The sequence below is a fragment of the Catharus ustulatus genome, chromosome 2, assembly GCF_009819885.2.
Source record: "Catharus ustulatus isolate bCatUst1 chromosome 2, bCatUst1.pri.v2, whole genome shotgun sequence".
NCBI lineage: Eukaryota > Metazoa > Chordata > Aves > Passeriformes > Turdidae > Catharus > Catharus ustulatus.
Genome location: NC_046222.1, coordinates 58,535,461 through 58,557,283, shown reverse-complemented (window position 1 = coordinate 58,557,283; position 21,823 = coordinate 58,535,461). Strand labels below are relative to the sequence as shown.

The following is a 21,823-nucleotide window of genomic DNA, read 5'->3' as shown; positions in this document are numbered from 1 at the left end:
TACATCAGGTAAGGCGCACCGGACTATAAGGCGCACTTCCGGGTTCGAGGGAAAATTTTAGTCAAAAGGGTTCGCCTTATAGTCGTGAAATTACTGTACACTGATCTTAAAGGACAATGCAATAAGGGAAGGAATGTTATTCCAAAATGGTGAACAATCAGATCAAGGATTTATTTTAAAAAGTGAAGAACGTGGACAAAATTATAACCCTCAGGTAGCAACACATACTTCAGGGTTTGAAAGCATTGCCCTGAAGGGCCAGAATCCACTGCACATTACAGTTCTCTTTTTTAATACAAATCTAGAGATATTTCTGCTAATTTTGCACTTACAGACTGGTTTTAAAAAAGATCACATGTGAACATACACTGCACAACTTTATTGTTGAATCATTAGAAAAAGAGGCTTATGAAAGTCCTTATCACTGTGTTCCAGTATTTAAAGGGTAAAAGGTGGTTACAAAGAAGATAGAGAATATCTTTTGACAAGGAGTTATGGGAAAAAAAGAGCAGTAATGGGTACCATTTAGTCCTAGGGAGATTCTGATTGTGCACAAAAGGATAACTTTCCACAATGAGAACAATCCACCATTGGAATAACTCAGCAGGGAAGTGGTGTGCTCCCCAGCACCCGGGGACACTTAGGATTTGGCTTAAATCTTCTGGAGGCTCTTGGTGCCAGCCTGTTCTGTGGGTGAGACTTTTATCACAGAGGTATCTTGAAAAACGTGGTCTGTTTTGGATCCCTTGCAATCCCATGCAGCCTAAGTGGGCTGGACTTTGTGCGTTTTTTTTTCTCATACATCTTCCTTTCTGTAAAGGATGGAAAACTGAAGTATCTTACCCCCAGAGAAAGAAATATTCCTCTCAGTGACCAGCTGACCAGACAGTCCCTTCCACTTGCTGTGCTGAACTTCATTCCCAGCAATGCTTGTGACATGGAGCTGTCACGTGGAGATTATTGCTGAGAAAGCTGCATCTCCCACACATGCATTCAAAATTCCCCTGTGGTGCCAGGGAAGCAGGGGTGAATCCCATTTCTTTCTCAAATAAATGTGGCTAAAGGGCAGCTCTGCCTTCCTGCTATAGGGTGAGCTCTGCACACCTCTGAGCCTCTTAGGAGCAAAACCCAACCAATAAAGAAGGGAAATAAATACTGGCTTTGCTGGGGCTCTGCTGGCTGTCATCAGCTGCTCTTGCACAAGCGAGTCTAGGAATTGTTTGCAGCAGCACATTTTTGCCTCTGGCATGTAAAGTGCAAGGGGTGCTGTCCTGTTAAAGTTTTCTCTTCTTTTAGCAGATTTTTGTACCCTCTCAGCCACAGAGGACTGACTTTGCTTCACTTTAAAAAGTTAAAATGTTGTAAATACTTTGATATAAAGAATTTTATGGATTTTTGCCCCAGGCATGGCATTTCAACTCATTGTATTTCAGTGAGACATTGAAAAAACATGTTTATGTGCATTTTTAAAAATTGCTGTTGTTACCATTTACACAAAAGGTAGTAAAAGCTGATGATACAGTGATTTGTTTTGTACTTTTTACCGTAAGACTGACAGAAAAATCGTCTTGTTGCTCAAGAGGTTTTAAATCTCCACCCTTGAGCTGTGATTCAGCAAATTCCCAGAGTAACCCTGGTCTGAAACCCGGGTTCCTCCTTGTCCTGTCCTGCCGGGGGTGGATTTCTCCTAGACAAGCCAATGAACAGAAGCTCATTTATTTATGTATGTGGTGAGGAGGAAACTTGCTCCACAATCTCCCCACCTCTTCCTGCAAAATGTTAGCTCTCTTCTGCACCAATCACTTCGGGTCCCGAATGGAAAGAAGTGAGCGGCAGCGGAGCTGGGGTGTAGCTGAGTTTTCAACATCAGTCCCTGGCTCTGCTGCATAAATAATAATAAATAATCGCTCTCACCTCATTTGAGCTACAGAGAGAAGCAGAAGCCGGCTGCCCGAGTCTTTCTGCAGCAAACCTGAGGGGCTCTTTGGGAGAGGCAGGACTGAGCACTCTGTTAATGACTGATATCAGCGAGGAAATACTCTTGATTGCTATTTGCTTTTTTTGGCTGTATCCCCCCCCCTCCCCCACATCCAGCTGCGGCAGTATCTTGATGGGGAAGCTGATCTCCAAAGGCTGGAGGAAAAGAGATGCTCGGGTTATCATGCTGGGGCTCGACTTCGCTGGCAAATCCACCCTTCTGTACAAACTGAAGAGCAGCCAGGCTGTGGAGACCTGCCCCACGGTGGGATTCAACGTGGAGTCTCTGAAGACACCCTGTGGCATGTCCTTCACCCTCTGGGATGTTGGTGGGCAGGACAGCCTGCGCGCCAGCTGGCCGAACTACCTGGAGGACATCAACACCCTCATCTTCGTGCTTGACAGCACAGACACGGCCCGGCTGGCCGAAGCCTTGGCAGCCCTGGAGGAGGCCCTGAGCCACCCCGGCATGGCTGGCATCCCTGTGCTCCTGCTGGCCAACAAGCAGGATGTGCCGGGAGCGCTGGCACCTGCCGAGCTGGGGGAGATGCTGCGGCTGGGGGGGCTGGCGAGGCACCGCTGGATGCTCCGGGGATGCAGTGCCCACACTGGCCAGGGCCTGCACGAAGTCCTGGCCATCCTGGGAATGCTGCTGCGGGGCTCGGAGCACAGCTCCCTGTCCCAGGAGCAGCCCATCCCGGGGCTGGCAGAGAGGAGGGAAGCTCCAGAGCAAACCTGAACCTGACGTGGACTCTTCTCATTCACGGCGGCCAGCAGGTTTGTCACGGAGGATTCCAGCCTCCAGGCACCCCCTACAAGGAGCAGAGCTGCAGCTGGCACACCCTGAGGAACACCCAGCTCCTCACCACCACCACCCACCAGGAGGATCTCTGAGCAAAACTCCCGTCATGGAGCAGTTTTGGCTGCATCTCTTGGACTCTCAACTCTGGCTGCAGTTTGCCCCGCTGTCACCATGTTCCACTCATCCACTGCACTTGTGTGTCCAGATGTTCATCAAGGATGCTTTTTAACATTCATGAATTATAACAGAGATGTGTGCAAGGAACAGAAGTTTTCTTCATTCTGCAGCTCCTAGCCCAGATAGATCTATCCAGATGGGATGATCCCCACATGGGGAGAGCTTGGATGTGCCCCATGCTGCTGCTCTCTCAGCATGAATCACATGTTCATTGGCTGGGAATGCCCAAAGGCACTGAAAGGAATGGCTGAGTAGGAGCAGCATAAGCTCAGGAGTTCAAATGGCCAAGCAGCTAATTGGTTTTAGCATGGCATCTACAGGTATAATAATCTTCAAGCCATGGAAGTGAGTTGGGATTTGATGGTGTAATGCAGTTCAAGGATGTGTGTATATTAGTTTATGGATTTCTTGTAATGGTTCTTTCTTTCTCCATCATTTTTATCAAAGAATTATTTAATGAAAACGGTCCCTCAATTTCCTTGGATAATGTTTAAATATAAAGAAATCTGACCTGTCTTTAGGATGCTTGGAAATATGTCTCTATGGCCAGTCAACCTCTAAATATCCTCATTGTGGCCTGAGCAGCCAAGACAAAATCCTGTCTCTCAGACTTTTGAAACTGCATGAAACCACTCCACATGCATTGATTAGTAGCCATGAGCACCTATGGGCACAGCCAGGTTGGTGACCAATGGTCTTTCCACACTAAGCCATGTCCAGGGCAAATGAAAGTGCCCCTGGCAGCTCACAACAGGACCAGGTCCCATGGCAGTGAGTCCAATCTTGCTCAATCTACCATTGAAAGACCTATAAAATGCATGCCTGTATCCAAGATTCTGTTATCCAGAGTTAAAATTAAAATATTTCATAGTAGTCCCTGCTTCATTATGAATTGAATGGGGGAAGGGGAGGGATAGAATACAACATTTTTATTTTTATTTTCCATTTCTGTTTGTACTCAGAAATCACCTGCTTTCAAGGAATGGCGCACACAGCCTAGAAACACCAAGGAGAAATATACAGCCAAATCCTCTTCTGGTTCATATCAGAGCACTTTACAGTTGTTAAGGGTTTAATTATCCAGCTGTTACTGGTGTTGTTATTAGCCACACTTCGTAGAAGGCAGCAGCTGGAATAAAGAGCAAAGTCACAAAGAAAGAGAATCAGACATTTACAGGAAAATCTCAATAGAAGAATCCTTCCCAACTGTTTTAGCTGCATTAATGTAGAACTACTATGTGCTATAAAAGAGTGTTGCGGCATTGATGTGGCCTATGCAATCACAGTTATGAGTGTATTTAAACAGCGCTGAATCATATAATTAATTACATGACCTATGTGCATAGTGAGGAGGACAATATCACCTCTTCCAATCTTTGCATGTGACATAAGCTGGTTGATCTACCTCCAGCTTGTTGCAGGAGGTCATTTTTTGCCTGTAGCACGCAAAGCTCCAGCACACTTGTTGGCCATTTTGGACATGAGTTCCAGAGGCATAACATAAAAGGCTTTGCGGTACGTACGTTGCCTTGCCAAAAAAAAATGGTCATTGTTGAGTTTGCCAGTGTTTTGGTCTTGTGTCTCACATGGCGCAAAACAGAGAATTGCGCATTAAGGTAAATTCAAAAGAGACTGAAAGGCTGTTGCGGTGATTACTCCTAAGTGTCCCTTGATGCCTGCATTTGACTCTACAGGATTGTCTGCTGGTAGTTAAAAGAGGCACTGAAGCCTTTCCATTTTCCTCTGAATGTGTTTTAAGCTCTTAAAAAAGATAACAAATAGGTTCCTCTAGCAGCAAATAGAGGTAACCACCAGCCTTTGGTAGACATCACCAATTAAAAATGAAAACAGCAAGGTGGGAGGTGAGGAAGAAAGGGCGATGGGAATCCTGACTGTCTGAAACTGATGAAGCAACATTCCAGTTACTGAAATTGTTCTCACTTCCCCTGAAGCAGTGATTTGGCAAAACACCCCATCTCATGGGCATCATGTGATTTACAGTCCTTGTTTTCTGGAATAAGGCTTTTCTGGACGCTTGGTCACATTACTCAGCCCATTTATGCCCTTGTTCAGAGACTGTCAAAACAATGATGGGTCATAACATTTGAAATAGCAACACAGAGTTTACTTCTAATGATTTCTCTTTTCTCCTGTGTTGGACAGCTGCTAAAACAAGTCAGTCTAATGAGCCCTGCACTGCTCTAATCAAAGGCTTGCAGGACACTCACCCAACAGCACTTAAATGCGTCGGTGTCAAAACTCCTGCCTGGTTCAAAGGGAGCAGCATGGCAGACTGCGGGAAGCAGCCAGCTCTAGGGAGGGAAGTTTGTTACCTCTTTCCTGGCAATTTTGTAGGAGAGCCCCTGCCACATGCCCCTAAAACATGTCTCCTTATGGAGTTCAGCCAGGAGAGCACCCTCAAACTTAGTTTCCATCTTCCTGGGCATTTGTCAGAGTCTCAGCACTGATTTCTAAAAATAACACAGCTTCTCTCTGAATAGCAGGTAAAAGAAAAATCCTTAGAACTTTTTTTCAGGTTCCTCACAAATTTGAAGCATCCTTTAGGTTATTTGTCCCAGAGCCCACTTTGGTTGCTCAAGATCCTTTTTTAGAAACTTTTCTGGATGCACTCTGGTGTGTATTAACCTTTACAGGGGCATAACCAGAATCCATAATTGTGCATTAATCTTCCCAGCCACCCCTCCACTGAGATGAGCCATACAGGTAATTATCTATCCTTGCTTGGAGCTGTCACAGCAGCCTCCCAGCACAGGCCTATTAGCAAGTCTTGCTGGTTTTTCAAGGACACCAAGACACTTCATTGCTCTTGCACACTGTCTAGGAAAGGACGTTGCTTATTCCTCAGTTAGCTGATTTATTAACTTTTCTGTGGGACTGGTTTTTAAAACAGCTTCTTGAGTATGAACTCAGCACAGATTTACTTTTCAATTCCTGTCAAGAAATTTTCATCCACCTCCAGAGAGCAGGAAGGCAGCAAACTGGGGGGAAAAAAAATCCCCAAACAACCAACATTAAAACCAGGAAGGACGATTCATCTTTCCCTCTTCACCAGCACAGGAAGAGTGACTCACCTTTTCCCTGCTCTTTTCACAACTTCCATTTTTCAGCCAGTCCATGACACAAAACAGTTTCTATTTTCACAGTAGCTGATTTCTGCTGTTGGCATTGTTGCTTTGTTTTCAGATGGAGCTACATGCCTTTTGTCCTGTAGTTTCTGGTGGAACTTTCCTGATGAGTTTCAGTATTACTGAAGGGCCTGAGATCAGAGGGGAACCATGAGATGCCAGGGTTGCAGCGTGAGGTCATGGGGGGGTTGCCAAAAGTATTTAAAGAGGGAATAGGCAGGCACAGGGTGCATGAGAGGGATCTGTGACCGGATGTAACAGTGGGAGGAGAGTGTTAGGGCAGCAGCCAGAGACCTGGAAAATGCTCGGGTTCAGGCAAAACCAGCACAGGAAGAAAGGTCAACAAGAATTTTTTAAAAGGCTAAGAAGAGTTTTCTTTTCAAATACAATATGGAAAAAAATATTCCTATTCTCCCCATTTTTTTAGGAGACAGGTTGTATAATGCAGTGAAATGTCTGAATTTTTGCTTAATATACCTAACCACTGTAAAGTAATTTCTCTTAAAGAAATCTTGAAATACCACCTATAAAGATTCTCCACAGGTAACTCATCAACAAAAAACAAGGAGCAAAACCACGTGTGATGCCATCTCTTAAAAAAATCAAAACTGGTGCCAATTGTTATTAAAAGCCAGTCATGCAATAATGATTAAGACAAATGACAAAACTACTGTTCAATATATCACTGACTTCAAAGAGTTAATTATCTGGCCTTCATATAAGCTTTCCCACACTTGATTTTTTTCATGATGCATTTGCTTGAGTCGAAGCCCTGAGCCTGCCATCTGGATATTGTTGAAAATGCCAGGTGAAGGCTGGGATTTGGGTTAGGAACTCAGCGATGCATCCATGGCCAGGAGTGCATCATCCCCACATCTTATACTTCACAGTGTGACTTGTATAAAATTCCTGCCTGTCAGGAAAATTAATCCACAAACACGGGAGGTTTATGTCCAAAAAGGAGACAGAGGAGTCCCTTTTGCTTTATTCGAATAAAGGGAGAGGCCATGGGGCATTCCCCTCGGGTCTCTCAGATTTTTGGAGGACGCAGCCTCCTTTTTATCCTATTTTCCCGGCCGCATTTCCCTCTCTCTTTCCCCATTGGCTGAGGTACTTGAGAGGCACAGACTTCCCAGAACACCTGAGACCTGAGATTCCCCTTTAATGTATAACCCTTCCTTTTAATTTTTTATTCTTATAGAATTCATAGTTTTCCCCTCATTTCCCATTCCAATACCCAGTTTCATTTATCAGCAAACCTACAGTTTTTTTGTAAAGGCAAATATCTTTTCCCATTCTTCAATCAGTGTAATCAATCCCATTGTTTCTTCTGTCTCTCAGTGCTAGCCTTATCTACTGGAAGACCCACAGCTTGTTTGTAAAGACAAATCCAACATTCCTCCCACTGCCCAAAGGGGGGATAAAGGTAACCAACTGCTATGACCCAGACCTGACAAGTGTGTCCCCCTCTGCCTGTGCTCCACCTGCCTCTCCATGGTCAGACCAGAAGCACAAACCTCAGCTCCAACTCCACCTGGACACTTCTCCCCTCCAAAGTTCTAATGCTTTAAACCAGACCAGCACCATCAATGTTTTGTCTGCTAATTGCTGTGAGAAACAATCTGCCTGGAGCTCCTAGATCTGACAAACTGTTTTTTAATTCTCCCTTATGCCTCAGATTTTTATTAGGGTTTTTGGCTGGCTAAACACATTTGGATGTGGCTATGAGGGTTTTTTCAACAGGTCACAACCACTTGCACAAAAAAATCCTGCTTAGTGATGAGTGGCTCTGCAGCAATGCTCTGCCTTGGGCATAGGAGAAATATTTCCCTTTTAACCAAATAGAGGTGGGGTTACAAAGCCACTGGTTTCTGCAGAGGGAGAACAAAGTCACATGGGCCCATGTGAGGTTTGATAATGGTGGGAAAGGACTTTGGAAAGACTAAACTGGGGGTTTCCTGGGGAAGAACAATACCAGCTGAGAGTTGAGGCCCTCATTTCCTGGGCAATCAGGGGAGAATCATAAAGACACAAACAAAAAATTTACAGTAATTTCACGATTACAAGCCACACTGACTATAAGCCGCAGCTCCGGGTGTCGGCAACATTTTGTTCTTTGTCCATACATAAGCCGCACCTGATTATAAACCACTCTGTCGTTCGCAGCGAGGACCCGCGTGCAACAAAGTTGCCAAATAGTAACAGAATTGCGGGATCGCGGGGTTTACTGGCTCGGCTCGGGCTGTGCAGGCTCGGCCTGCTTGGGTCTGCCGACAGGGCCAGGTAGCCCAGCTCAGCGGGGCCGCTCGACAGGGCCGACGGAGTCCCCCCACTCCCGTGGCGGCAGGCAGGGATGGAGCCTGCCTGCTCCTGCGGCGGCAGCAGCAGGCGGGGGCAGGAGCCCCCCGGTTCCCCCATGGACCGCGGGGATGGCAGCACTGAGCCCCTCGCCTCTCCCCTGGGCTGCGCTGCCCAAAGGAGGGAGCCCCCGCCTCCCATCCCCCAATGCTGCTGGCATGGAGCCGGCCCCACCCGCCGCACAACAGAGTAACCATTTTGTAACAATCGCGAAATCCTGGGTTTTACTGGCAGGTGCTCGGCTCGGCACCCTGGCTGGCACTTCTGGGGTTGGAAGTTTCAGAAAATTTTTCACATATTAGCCGCTCCTGAGTGTAAGCCGCGTTTCTGGGGTGGGAACAAAATTTTAGTCAAAATGGTGCGGCTTATAATCATGAAATTACTGTACACCTCATGATTTTCTGGCTTTTGACAGCACTTAACAGTAGTCCTTTTGTTTAATAATGGTGTAAATGAAGACCAATGCTACAAGTCCACCCTTCAACATAGGCAGTATTTTCAGAGACTTGAGGTTTGGGTCAGTAAAGAGCTGGAGCAGGGGTTAAGCACTGCATCAGCTGTAAGGAGTCTGCAGAACGTGCCTCAGGGTGGAGCTTGCACAAGGATGGAGATGTAGCTTCTCCCTGTTCCTTGGGGAAGGACAATACAGAGACAAAACATGACAGATCATTCCTGAGGATGCCCCATTTCTGCATGACGGGGTGCACCCATCACTAGCAAAGCAAGGGAAGCTCAGCCAGGAATAGCAGGTTTTGGGCTGCAAGCATGGGAAAAGAACCCTGAGTCTTCCCAGCTGCCCTGGGAAGAATTGGCATGTCTGCTGTGCTTCCAAGAAAAAGCAGCTCTGCAAAGACAGTGCCTGGGAATGACTGGGAGAGTGAGGGACATCCCCTGCTGGAGATGGCTGCAGGCAACCTCAGACTTTTGGGAGACACAGGCACCTTAGCCTGGCAGGAAGGTGCTGATTTGGCCCCTTGGTTCTCCCAGGCTTTCTTCCTTGGAAAGACCTTTATTGTCCTGTATTTTCTCCCTGGGAAGAAGCACTTGCAATTTACTTCAATGAGATGCCACTCTATCTTAAATAAAAAATCCAGACTCAGTATTTTTCTTGTTCTTTTCTGCACCCTACCTTTCTTTCACACCATAAAAACACTCACATTGCTATTTCTTACCCCGGCACCATGGGCAGAAGTAACAAATGACCTTGTTGTACCCTCCCCTGGCAGAGCTGAAGACCCTGAAGGCCACCTCCACCACTGCATGGGAGCTCACGTGCTGCTGGAGGCAGGAAAATAGCTGGAAAACAGATCCATAGAGAATTAATTTTCTGGGAAAGATGAGGGCCTCGACCAGAGAGAGGCTGAAAAATGCCACAGAATGGCTTCTGACTGAATGGCTGTGCCTTCCTGTGCCCTCAGGGCTGGCCCTGGCTCGCCCTGCTTTTGCCTGCCACTTGGATCAGCAGCCTGCAGAAATGCAGCCGCTGACCACCTATTCCATAGCCATGCAGGAGCATCTCACACTCTACCATCTTCCTCACAGGAGAGCATCCTCATGGATTTATTTCAGTCTCTTTGGTGCTGGAATTTATTCAATCTTCTTGCCATTTTCTTGAAGGAAATGTGCCCCAGGAAAGAGCTTTCAATGACATGTCTGCTGTGAGTTTTGAGACCGCATGTTATACCTGTGATAGAATAGCAATATAAATAATACAGCTGTTAAAAAAAACCCAGCCAAACAAAAACAAACACCCAAACCCTAAAAAAACAGGGACAGTGCAGGAAATTTCAGCTGCAAAACAAAATCTAGGCAGCCTCAAGTCAGTTGTTCAGTTCCAGCCATCTTAATAACCCTGAGCAACTGAGTAAGGAGCCAGTTATCTGCACACCAACTTTCTCTGTTGTAATGGAGGGGGACAGCCTGACTCGGGAAGTCAGTCCCCAGACATGGAGCCTGAAGCTGGTACTGACACCCACCTAGCAAGGAGCATTTGCTTCTCTCTAACTGCTTTTATCTCTTGCAGAGTCTTAGGTTGGAAGGAACATGGGTGCAGTTCACCAGCCTGTTGCCTGATGATTTCCAAGGGGGGAGAAGAAACCCCCCCAACTTCTCAGTGTTAACACTTTAGTGCTTGCAGTGCTTCTCTTTGAGTAAGTGACTGGGACTGGGGAAAGAGCAAACAAAGGCCCTATAAAATACTTCTTGTATTCTTGCAACTGGAAGCACGAGAAGCAGTGCCCAGGTTACATCAGGAAAAATCATGGAACTTAGTACAGTAGTTTCACGAATACAAGCCGCACGGATTATAAGCCGCACCCCCGGTGCCTCGACAATGTTGCTGTCTTTGTCAATAGATAAGCCGCACCCCGAATATTAGCCGCACTTTCGTTCGTCGCGAGAATCCGTGCGCAGCTTTCACAAATTGGCCAATTAGTAAGAGGATCGCGGCATAGCGGGCTTTACTGGCTCGGGGCGGGACCAGGCAGGCTCGGCCCGCTCATGGTTGCCGACGGGGCCGGGTGGCCCAGCTCAGCGCCACGGCTCGGCGGGGCTGGCCGGGTGGTGCTGCCGCCGCCGCCGGGCTCGCTGGCCCCCCTCTCCCGTCAGCATCGCCCCGCTGCCGCGTTCGCTCGCCCGGCTGGCAGGGCTGCCGCCGCCGGGCTCGCCGTCCGCCCCGCTGCCGCTTTCGCTCGCCCCGCTGCCGCTTTCGCTCGCCCCGCGCCGCGCCTCGCGAGCGCCGCGCCCGCCCCGCGGCGCTTTCGCGGCTCGCGGCGGCGCTTTCGCGAGCGCCGCTTTCGCTCGCCCCGCCGGCAGGGCTGCCGCCGCCGCCACCAGGCTCACCGGCCGCCCCCTCCCGTCTGCACCGCTGCCGCGTTTCCTCGCCCTGGCCGGCACTGCAGGCCCCCGCACCGCCGGGCTCCCCCACGCTGCTGGCCCCGATTATGCTGGGCTTCCCCCGCTGCCAGGCAGCCCCACCCGCCGGCCTTCCTGCTTCTGCCATGCTCCCCTGCACTGCTAGCCCCAGTTCTCCCGGGCTCCCCCGCCATGCTGGCTCAGGCTCTGCCGCCCGCCCCCGACACTGCTGGCCCCGCCTCTGCCAGGCTTTCCCACCTCTGCCGGGGCCGGCCGGGCTCCAGCTTGGCTTGGGGCTGCCGCGGGCTCTCACTTCCGTGTTGGCAGCTTTTAGAATTTTGTTAATAGATTAGCCGCCCCGGAATATTAGCCGCACTTCCGGGTTTCCACCAAAATTTTGGTCAAATTGGTGCGGCTTGTATTCGTGAAATTACTGTAAACTTCCATTTCTAAACATGCAGGACCCAAATTTGCAAATTTTCTTTCCCATCTTTAGGGGACAAATCTTTTTCTATTAAATTTAAACTAATACACAACTGAGATGAGTAAAACTCCCAGAAAAATTCAAGAGTTTAGATGCTAACAAATATATCAAATACAGAGAAAACTGTGACCTTTACAAGCAGCAATTTCTTCCCTTTCCATCCGTTTTTAATATTTCAAGACCAGACCTCTGGTTGAGTTCACAGAAAAACACTTCCCTGGATACCAACAGCCACACAAAGCTCAATGCAAACACTTGGCTCTGTGCTGCTAACAATCAGGTTGCTTTTAAAACCCCAGCAGTTGGATAGCAGGGAGAAAGGAACGTGCTGCTGCAGCAGGAGCAAGGTGCCACCTTGTTAATTACTCCCCTTGGACTGGGCCCTTTTCTCACCACAGGGTTAAATATTTCAGCACAGAGGCCTGAAATTTGAGAATTTGAGACTGAGATTAGAAAGCTGGAAATATTATCACTACGTATCCAGCACATCCAGCTCCCTGTAAGTGTTCACAAATGAACCCTTTGGGCAGACATTTTTTTTTCCATGTGAGATGCCACATTTTGGCAGCAATTGAAACAAACATGCATTAAAAAGGTGGGGGATTTAGCCTCTTTTAAAAAAAAAATAGTATTTGTTCTAAACTGGTAAAAGCAGTGACTGCAAGACCTGAAATAACTGAAAGAGCACTTTTCTTCTGACAGAGCAACACATTTTTTGACATTTTTTACATATTTGATTTAAACATGAGAATTTGACAAGTCCAAATGTTCCCTCTACACCTATCACCTCCTGAGATTTATGTGCTGCCGTGCTTAACATGACAAAACCTAAGACCAGGCAAACCACTTCTAGAGAACCAATGTCAAATAAACACTCTTGCAATTACTGGGCCAGACCCCATTTAAGCTGGGATCATCATGGCAAGAACAGAAGGAATTGATCCCTTATTTTCAATGTTATAACATGCAGGCAGTATGCAGATTTGAGGGAGCTCTACTGGGATATAAAAGTATGAAATGCATGGGAAACCAGCTGCGAACTGCATCAGAGAGGAATGGTGATGGGTCTAAGGGCAAGAGCTGCAGCTTCCCTTGAGCATTTCTCTGCACAAAGCTAGAACTGAAGCCCACTGGTAAAATATTTCAATTTCATCCTGCTTCTTCATGTACAAACAATTTTGTATGGGTGATCATCTGGCTCCATGAATTAGGGTTAAAAACAAATAAAGCCACTAAAGGTGATCAGCCTGCAAATAGCAGATGCAGACATGAGCTCCCTTAGACTTCATTTCAGCATATTAAAAAAAAAAAAAAACAACCACCAGTTTTCCACAATACCCTGCTTAGGAAAGAGGATGGTTAATCCATGTTCCACATCTTTGTGTGTCCCTGGAGCCTATGTCACGTACTTCACGGACAACCAACCTCCTCCTGTAGTTCCCCCACTATATCCAGGGAAGAGTCTCCCTGCAGGGTATCTAAATCCCTCACAGAACTTGCCATTTTTCCTCTGAGGTTGTGTGGTGACATTCACCTATTCTACTGCTATAGATGAAGGCACAGAGCAGCCTAAAGGCCCCAGCCTTTGTTTAAAAATAAAAGAATCATTAACATTCTTAAGTGTGGTACACAAGGTTGCGATCTCTCCAACATTAAAATCTTACAACTAAGGTGTGCCTGCAGCAGCATCTGGAGAGCTCTGGGGCCAAGCCAGCAGCACGGAGCAGACCTGCCCATTACCATTTCTGTGGAAGGATGATGTACACACAAACCAGGAACAGGGCAGTAGAAAGCTGCTCTAGCTCTTAACTCTGTGTCTTGACACAAGCAGTTTTCCTGAGCAGCCTCAAGTAATGTCCCAGCCTGAAGCAGACCTGTGCAGCTCAGGCAGCTCCAGCTCATGCTGCTGTCAAGGTGACAGTGACAATCATAACAAACCCCTGCAGCAAAATCTTCCAAGGCTGTGTCTGTTGGAGCCCACAGTTTTCTACTGATTGGGTTTTTTTTCCTTTTCTTCCGAAAAGGGCTTCCTAATGGCTTGGCATAATTTGTTGTCCTACATATGTTTGAATAGAAGCGTAATTATGCTACAAAAAGGAGTACTTTTTATGCAACAGAATAGAAGGAACACAACACACTGCATTTGGTGGAAAGGACTAATTTGAAAGACATTCAGAATCTAGAGGGCATTAGAGAGGAGCAGAATAACAAAGTGGGCCTCAACTAACACTGAGTCCACTGAGATTTTAAAAAAATCAATTAAACAGCTGCCTGTCAGTGGCTCTTCTTACTCATTTCTCTGTTTAGCAGATCAAGCAAACAAAATGGAAGTGTCTGTACTTTTACAAGTATGGGAAACATTAAAGTATCATCTAGGTTTTGGTCTTTCTAAATAATATATGTCTTAAAATAATGGATTATTTATTCCAATATAGTGACTTTCAAGTCTTCCAGGTAGGATCTAGAGGATGATTAACAGGTTGCAAAAACCCAACACAGTTCAGTTTGTCAAATGAAAGCTGAAGGAACCAAAGGATTAAACAGCTTTTAGAAATGGGGATTACATTCTTATGACATCTCTGTTCTTTATATACTCTATGGACAAGTATTTGTAAAGATTTAAATACAGCACTAGAAGCTCATCTCCATCTCCCTCCCAGGGGGACAGAGGTTTCTCCAGGTGGCTCAGCCAACTGACACAGAGAAAGGATGGCCAAGCCACAGGGACCTTTCGAACAGTTCAAGTGGTCTCCTTCCACTGGTGCTGTCCTGCAATTAAAGCAGGACTGTACTAATTAGGAGACCACAGCACAACGTGAGTCTCTGACAGTTCCAAGCTGTTCCCAAGCAGTACCTCCATGGGGTCACTTGTGCCAGGGGCACTGACCATGAAAGGCTGTCTGGCCCAAGGCCAGTTCTGGTGCACACTCCCTCCCAACCTGCACTGGGCAGGAGCTGGGCCCACTTGTGCAGCATCCTGGGCTTGAATTAATGCTGAATCAGCACTCAGCCTTGCACCACAAGCCTGAAAGGATGTTTCTGGAGGTAGAAGACAACGGTGGAAGTTCCTTGACACTCTTGGTCTACCTTCAAGCCTTTGAACTGAAGTCACTGTTTCAATAATTACATTGAGCACAGCCCCCTGTACACACCCGGGAAACATCTCCATACAAAGTATAAAACTCCGTATCCAAAGTTTCAGAGATGACTGCATTAGCTTACTTTATTCATACTCGTAACATACTTCAAACTTTGATGCGGAGTTCTGCTAACTAATATCTAGTCAAAGACAAAAACCCCTAAGTCAATCCATGAAGACTAAGCAGTTCCATAACCTTCAAAATAAGTTCTTGAATGTTTTATAGTATTTGATAGCAGCTTTTTATTGGTTACAAAACCTAAGCCCATATACAAAATTAGGAACACATTTAGATGCCTCTTTGAAAGAACGTTTTAGTCTATTTTAACTGATAGTTTAAAAAAATAATAAAAACAATGCAATTTTAAACACTGTTCTGAAAACGTAAAAGTGCAGCAATATACTTTGTTTCCTTTATTAACTATGAAATGGTGCAATCCCAATCAAAAGCTGATAAGGTCACAGCAGAAAGAACTGAGCAAGCACTTTGTTCTGCCTTACCCAGTTCTCCGATGTTCACTTTTGTTGTAATGCATTGAGTGCAAGAAAAGGATCGAATCTTTACAGTAGAGGAAAACTGTTGTTTCAGTATCAATTTGTATGTAATTTCTAGAATAACAGTGAGTGTAGGCTGAACTGGGTATGCACCAGTCTATATGGCGTTCAGGAGACTAGACTGAATTAGAAGGAGGGAAATATTTGTTCACAATAACATCTGCTGGAACTCTTATTTCACATAAACTTTGTGACCTTACCTAACTTTGACTTTTTATTGTTTAGTTTTTTAGCGAACACCACACAGTTTCAAGATTTTAGACTATAGTGTGTGAATAGGATGCAGTTACCATATGAAGCTTCAACTCAACTTCTGGGAAAAGAAAAAAGGCACAATGAACTTCAACTCAATTTTATGTGCACAAGAGTTGAAAAATCTGAGCCACCTTAAAGAGAAATTGATTCTAAAATTTATAAAACCTATAAATAATCAGAGGCCAAACCACTATATTAAAACAGATTATCTAGCAAGTAAAAATCTTGCAGTTTAAACATACGCTTGTATCCAGCTGAGATACAAGACAACTCACTCTTTAAAGTGGCTCCACCTTGGCAGATATATATTTAATGAATGCACACCTGCTATGTGTTGTTCATCAGTGGAAAAACAGCTGATCCACAAAGCTCTGATGGCATCTGTCCTTATCTTCATCACAGTAAAATACAACCCACATCCAATAACTAAATTAGTTTAGATTTTTCTATCCCTTCACATCAATGCATTGGGAAATTACACCCAGTAAACAACAGCAACAAAACCAGTTTGTGTGATAGCTTACAGAATTTCAAAATTACCGATCTTCACCCCAGCAATAGCAAAATCCCTTTGAAAGTGACTGGGTCAGGCGATTTTCCAAAAGCAATGACTTCACATACCTTAGATAAAGTTATTTAATGTGCGCTGCACATCAGGTTTACGCTGAGTAACGGCAGCTTCGATACAGCCTCACACATCAACCAGTTTGTATGTTTTTAATCACATGAATAAGATTTGAGACTAACTTGTGAATTATTCTTCCAATACTCCAAGAATGAAGCTTTTATGACGCTTCTAAGTAGTTGCTGGTTTGTTGCCAACCACATCATCATAAGCACTGGTTACTAAGTAAAAAATAGTTTAAGACTAAATTACAGTAAACATGAAAGCTCCACAGTTTAAACCCAATATAAATCAACCATATCCAATTATCAATTTAAAACAGAAGATATTGACTACTGAAAGTTGAAAGCAAGATTCTTTTTAACTAATACATTTTTTTGGACAGAATTTTTTTTCTACAGTCTGGGACTCTTGCTTTCAGCTTAAACAGAAGTTCAAGTCCATAACAGGTTGTAGCTCAGGTAAAATACCATGCACAGCATTTGATTACTTCAAAACAGCAGGAACACACAGGCTGAAGTGAGTGGTCAAATAGGGCTCGCTGTTCTCAAAAATTAGGTATAATGGCAAAAGCTTTACCAGTCCAAATCTACAGTTCATTCTCCAACCCTGGTTTCTGAGGCAGTTAATGAACACACATCAATTACTGATAGCTGAAGCAGTTTTTTTGTTTGTTTTAAACTTAAGTGTTTAATCAATTGCCAAGTGTTGTGTTTTTATAAGTTACTTTTATTTCAGTTTCACCAATGAAATTCATTTGGCTTGCATTTTTGAATCTATTCTTCCACATAAAGTTTATGAAAATATGTTTGTGGAGGACGATGATGGAGGCTCAGAGTAAACTGGGCTCCTGTAAAGTCTTCCAAAATGTATGCATCATACCAAAGTGTCTTGATCCACAGCGCACCATTTTCCAAAGAAGCTACTTTTCCGTGGAAAGCCAATGTGCCACCACTATGGAATATTCTTAACGAAACTGCAGATTGCGGTTGTCAGCATGTGGCACCAGGAAAAAGGCAAAAAAAGGTAGTTGGGACTGTTAAAAAGAATTCTGAAACAGTTTAAGAGATCATGCATATGCATTTACAGTCCATGTGATAGTGATGTTTGGCAACTGCAAAGTGACCAATACATGGCTTGCTTTAGAAGCATCAAAACGAAGAGGCATGTGTGTCTTGGAGCCTTTTGTTTCTTCACTTGGTAGCCATCCGGTGGTGCTTCGTTCTGGTGTGGGACAAGAGAAGCTGCACTTTTTTTGAACTTAAAAATTAAATTCTTTTGTTTGAAGGTTGGCCGTTGGGTCGAAGTTGTAAGTACCTCCTTGAGTGGCTTCAGGAATGAGACTGGGGTCTTCATCAATCTACAAAACACAACAGCAGAAACACATGAGAGGCCAATTTCCTGCATGATTGGGTACGCAGAGAAGACATTCATAAATGTTCATGTTTTCTTTTTTTCTTTAAATATTATTGCAGTAAAATTAGATCCATTTTTCCAATTCAATTCTCCAAGTATGTTTAAAAAGAACAACACATCAACTCCAGTCTAATACCATCAGGGAACCCAAAAATTGTAATGATTACAGACAGTGCTGCTGTTTGGTCAAAGCAGTTGCTATTTTAGCTGTGCAATTTAATTTTCAGTGCCAATTTTTAGTACTTCTGGAGTTGGCTAATCACTAGTTGTGGACTCCAAAATTAGTTTTGTACTTTTTCCCATTTTCTTTCAACATGAAAACATATTTTTATCAGCAGCTGATAGAAATACTTACATAAAGCTTGTAAGAGTTCTTAGTATCTCCTATCAGAATTTAAAGGATTTAGAACTACTCATTTCAGAGCAGTTTTATATAAGCACAATATGAATTTTGTGTTAAACCAGAAGTACTTCATTGCTCTATAGACACAGAGTGAAAGGAATCAGCAGTCAACCTCACCCAGCTTTCTCAAAGCTGTTGGAATTTAGGTATTTACAGTCTCAAGGAATAGCAAATAACATGGTCAGTAGCAACAAAATGCAGAACTTTAAACCCTACCCATCCTCCAGCAAATCACCAGCTGCGTTGTTCTCTGAGTCTCATTTGAGGTCGTGTGTCTCTGAAGCAGGAAAGAGCCCTTGTGTGGGGAAACTGAACAGCTTTCTGAGATCTGGCCTTGTAGAAGTGAACATATCAGAACTGACTCACCTAAAATGCTTCTCTTCACTTTGGGTGACACTTTTTAAACCAGGGGGAAGAGACTGAGACCTTTCGTGACAGCAATCTGCACGTCATGCCCACATGAACACTGAATCTGGTTTCAGAATGTTTTGCAAAAGCATTCTTGTTTTGGTGAATCAGCACTTCTGCCCTCTGCAGAGGTACTACAAAGTAATCCCACCTAAGCTCACCTGCCTTTAACATAAGAAACTGAAGTCAGGAAGCTCTTAGTGCTGGTCCTAAAGTACAGGCTGTACAGCTTACAGGGCTCAGCAAATGAACAGATGGGATTAGCAATGAAGGGACACTGAGCAGCCAGCAATATCTCATGAGAACACAGAAGATCCTGAAGTGACAGAAGGCAACCGAGAACACTCCTGGACAGTCAATCTCAACACTACAATAAGCAACCTCTTGTCTCCCTGGAGCAATTATGGAATTTCTACAATTTTGAGTTTCAAAAGCTCCAGAAACATAGTTACAATATAATAATTTGAGGGCAAGTCCTGCTCTTGAGTAAAGGAGGCATATTCAGCCCATCAGACATAGATTACATTGTTTTAACATAAAAAGTAAATGCACAAAAGGGAGTACTAACCTCAACTGGGATATTTCTGCACTCATATCAACCAGGCTGCTCTTCAGTTAGACAAAGTTGTTTTAGGGTCTGCATGGAGACTCTAAGCACTGCTCACAGAATCACTACAGGTATAGGGAACTTTTCACTTATCTTAACCTCTGGTGACTAACTTCCCAATTACATGATGGGCCCATGAATTGAAAATTGAGTGTTGAAGTTAGAGCTGGCATTTGGAGAGTTCAATTTAAGAGAAGAACTGAAAACATAGTTCTGCTAGGTTGTAGAACTACAGACACCCTGGACAGCCTAGAAAAGATAATTTGTCTTCGAATTGCATGTTAAAGTGCTCCTCAGGAACTCACAGGCAGCCAATAGCAGAAGGAGCTAGAACCAGAGGGTCAAAATATCTAATCTGGGTGCAACAAAATACTGGATGGTCTAGATCAAACAGTTGCAGAAAGCAGGTAATAGTTTTGATGGCTCTTTTCACTGCAGAATCCAGACTGAGCAAATACAGAGTTGAAATACATTTATCTGAAACTAAGGATCTGCTGCCCCTTTAAAGACTGATATATGAGAAAATAAAAAGGAGATTCAGAGAACTACTTGTGATTAGAATCCAGACAATTACACGTCAATCCGACAAAATTAAGTGAGAATTGATCAATTCATTAGGCAAAACTAGAGCAGTCCTCTTGATTTTGCTGAAGAAAAGTCCTGGTATGGAGAAACTCTTCAAAGACTTTAAATTGAGGAAAACTCTACTGAACAAGGACCAGGAAAACTGACTTTGGAGATAATGTATATTTGTGACCACTGGAGCTGAGGAACAGTGACAGTGTAGTTACTAAGCTAAGAGCACAGTAGATATACTTTTCCATCTTTAGCATACTTACATCATCACCAGAGAAATATTGATCTATAATTTCAAATGCTAGTTTATAAATGTCTTCATTCTCATGCTGTTGCAAGGCTTCGATTTTCTCTAGCCCTGAATAAAAGAAAATGGAGGAGAGTTTTATAAGATTAAACCAGAGTTACTGACTACTTTAAAAAATAAGTAAAATTATTAACATTACTACTGAAACATGCTAGAAAAGATGCAGCTCAGTTTGAAAATACGATCTACACAGCAGCTATCATCTCTAAGAGGAAAGCAGTTTATGAACTTTAGATGCCAGGGAATATTCTGTTTTATGAACAATGGAGTCTTCTCTTTGTTTAGATAAAACTCTTATTTTTAAAAAATTCTGTCTACATAACTTTTGGTTTAATCATTGTGCTTTCTATGTATCCCCCAAAAGAAGTGGCTATATTTGTGTGTTGCCTCTAAGTTTGAAACAGCAAGGTGATGAAGCAGTTAAAACACTAGTCCCATTTTGAAACTGGATGTGGAATTACAGAAAGGAAAAGCTTCCAGTGCATTATGCTCTTCAATATCTCTTTATTATAATAGATTAATTAGCATACATTACAACTTGGATTGTGATATTGAAAAGACTCCTCATCCTGCTTTGGTCTGTAATGAAATTATGATCCTAAAACTGCTTCCAAGGCAATGAACCAGAGCAAGAATTGTGTTTTACCACAGGACAAAGTATGTGCAATTATCAAATGAAAAGAATTACAATTCTCATTGAAATCTAAAAAATACCTAAGCTACAGAAAGCTCCTTCAACAATTGCCTCTATTTCACTTTGGAGATGGCTGTGTAAAGAGAAAAAAAAAGTAATGTCTCATTAAAAAGTCTCCCTTGTTTACTCAAATAGCCCCTGTTAAATAACACTGCAGTAAACATCAATAGCAGCAAGGAGAAGACAGAATAACATCCAGTCAATTAAATTTTTTAAAAGCCTTGTAAGCTCTTACCTCCACACTCTTCTATAATTTCAGCTATTGTGCTAGCCTCATCACCAGCCATTATCAGGATGTTTTTCAGGCCATCCAGCACAACCTGTACCACTTGAGAATCCTTTACTGAGAGTAGATTGCAGAACGGTGGGATTACATTTTGTTGTACAAGGTATTCAACCTAAATAATTAAAATTAAAAAAAATGCTTTCAACATTGTGCTTCTACACAAATGGCTGCATGTGCAACATTTTAGTGACAGCTTGAAATCCCACGACACATACCTGATCTTTTCTCCCACTTATTGTCAAATTGCTAATTGCCCAAGCAGCTTCCTTTTGTGTCCCAAAGTCCCCCTGAAAAATAAAATTAATAGCTCATTAAAATCAGCATGGAAACATCTGTCAAACTTATTAAAAAATCACAAACTCCTCATGTCAGATTTATAAAAAGAGGATGACAACTTGCATAGCTGATAGCTTGACTGACCTTAGCCAGCTGGTGTATGATCATGGGGATTAGCCCAGCATCTATTACAGCCTGAACTTGTTGCTGGTTTCCTGCTGTGATATTGGAAAGGAACCAAACTGCTTCCTACAATGGGATAAAGCAAAAAAGCAAAGCACTTTTAAAAACTAGGCAGCAGATGAAAAAAAGAACTCAACCAAACTTGACCACCTCAAAAACTAAAATCATACCCTCAGCAATCACTAAACAGGCCTCCTTCTCCATAGCACTTCTAGTACACAAACTTTTATTGCACTGTGAAAGACAACAGGGAATCAATGTAAAATTAATATGATTGATTCACAGGGCCAAATTCT

General features: G+C 43.8%; 2 protein-coding genes across 3 annotated transcripts in view; one reads left to right on the top strand and one right to left on the bottom strand.

Moving 5' to 3' along the window:
• The first annotated feature begins 1,700 nt into the window (after nucleotides 1-1,700).
• ARL11 (ADP ribosylation factor like GTPase 11) lies at nucleotides 1,701-3,829 on the top strand. The gene has a single exon (XM_033052123.2). It carries the CDS (start codon nucleotides 2,015-2,017, stop codon nucleotides 2,714-2,716), a length of 702 nt encoding a protein of 233 aa, XP_032908014.1. The 5' UTR covers nucleotides 1,701-2,014; the 3' UTR covers nucleotides 2,717-3,829.
• An 11,164-nt stretch (nucleotides 3,830-14,993) lies between these two features.
• The window catches only part of KPNA3 (karyopherin subunit alpha 3), a 50,382-nt gene continuing 43,552 nt past the window's right edge, over nucleotides 14,994-21,823 (bottom strand). For both annotated transcript variants that reach the window (XM_033052006.2, XM_033052007.1), the window contains 5 exons: nucleotides 21,489-21,593; nucleotides 21,284-21,355; nucleotides 21,018-21,180; nucleotides 20,045-20,139; nucleotides 14,994-17,731 (listed from right to left, as the gene is read on the bottom strand). In XM_033052006.2, coding sequence (XP_032907897.1) covers nucleotides 17,633-17,731; nucleotides 20,045-20,139; nucleotides 21,018-21,180; nucleotides 21,284-21,355; nucleotides 21,489-21,593 — 534 coding nt within the window. In that variant the 3' untranslated portion in view covers nucleotides 14,994-17,632. The remainder of the gene's footprint in view (nucleotides 17,732-20,044; nucleotides 20,140-21,017; nucleotides 21,181-21,283; nucleotides 21,356-21,488; nucleotides 21,594-21,823) is intronic.

Coding starts and splice junctions, on each gene's coding strand:
- ARL11 (XM_033052123.2), top strand. CDS start 2,015: ATGACTGATATCAGCGAGGAAATACTCTTGATTGCTATTTGCTTTTTT.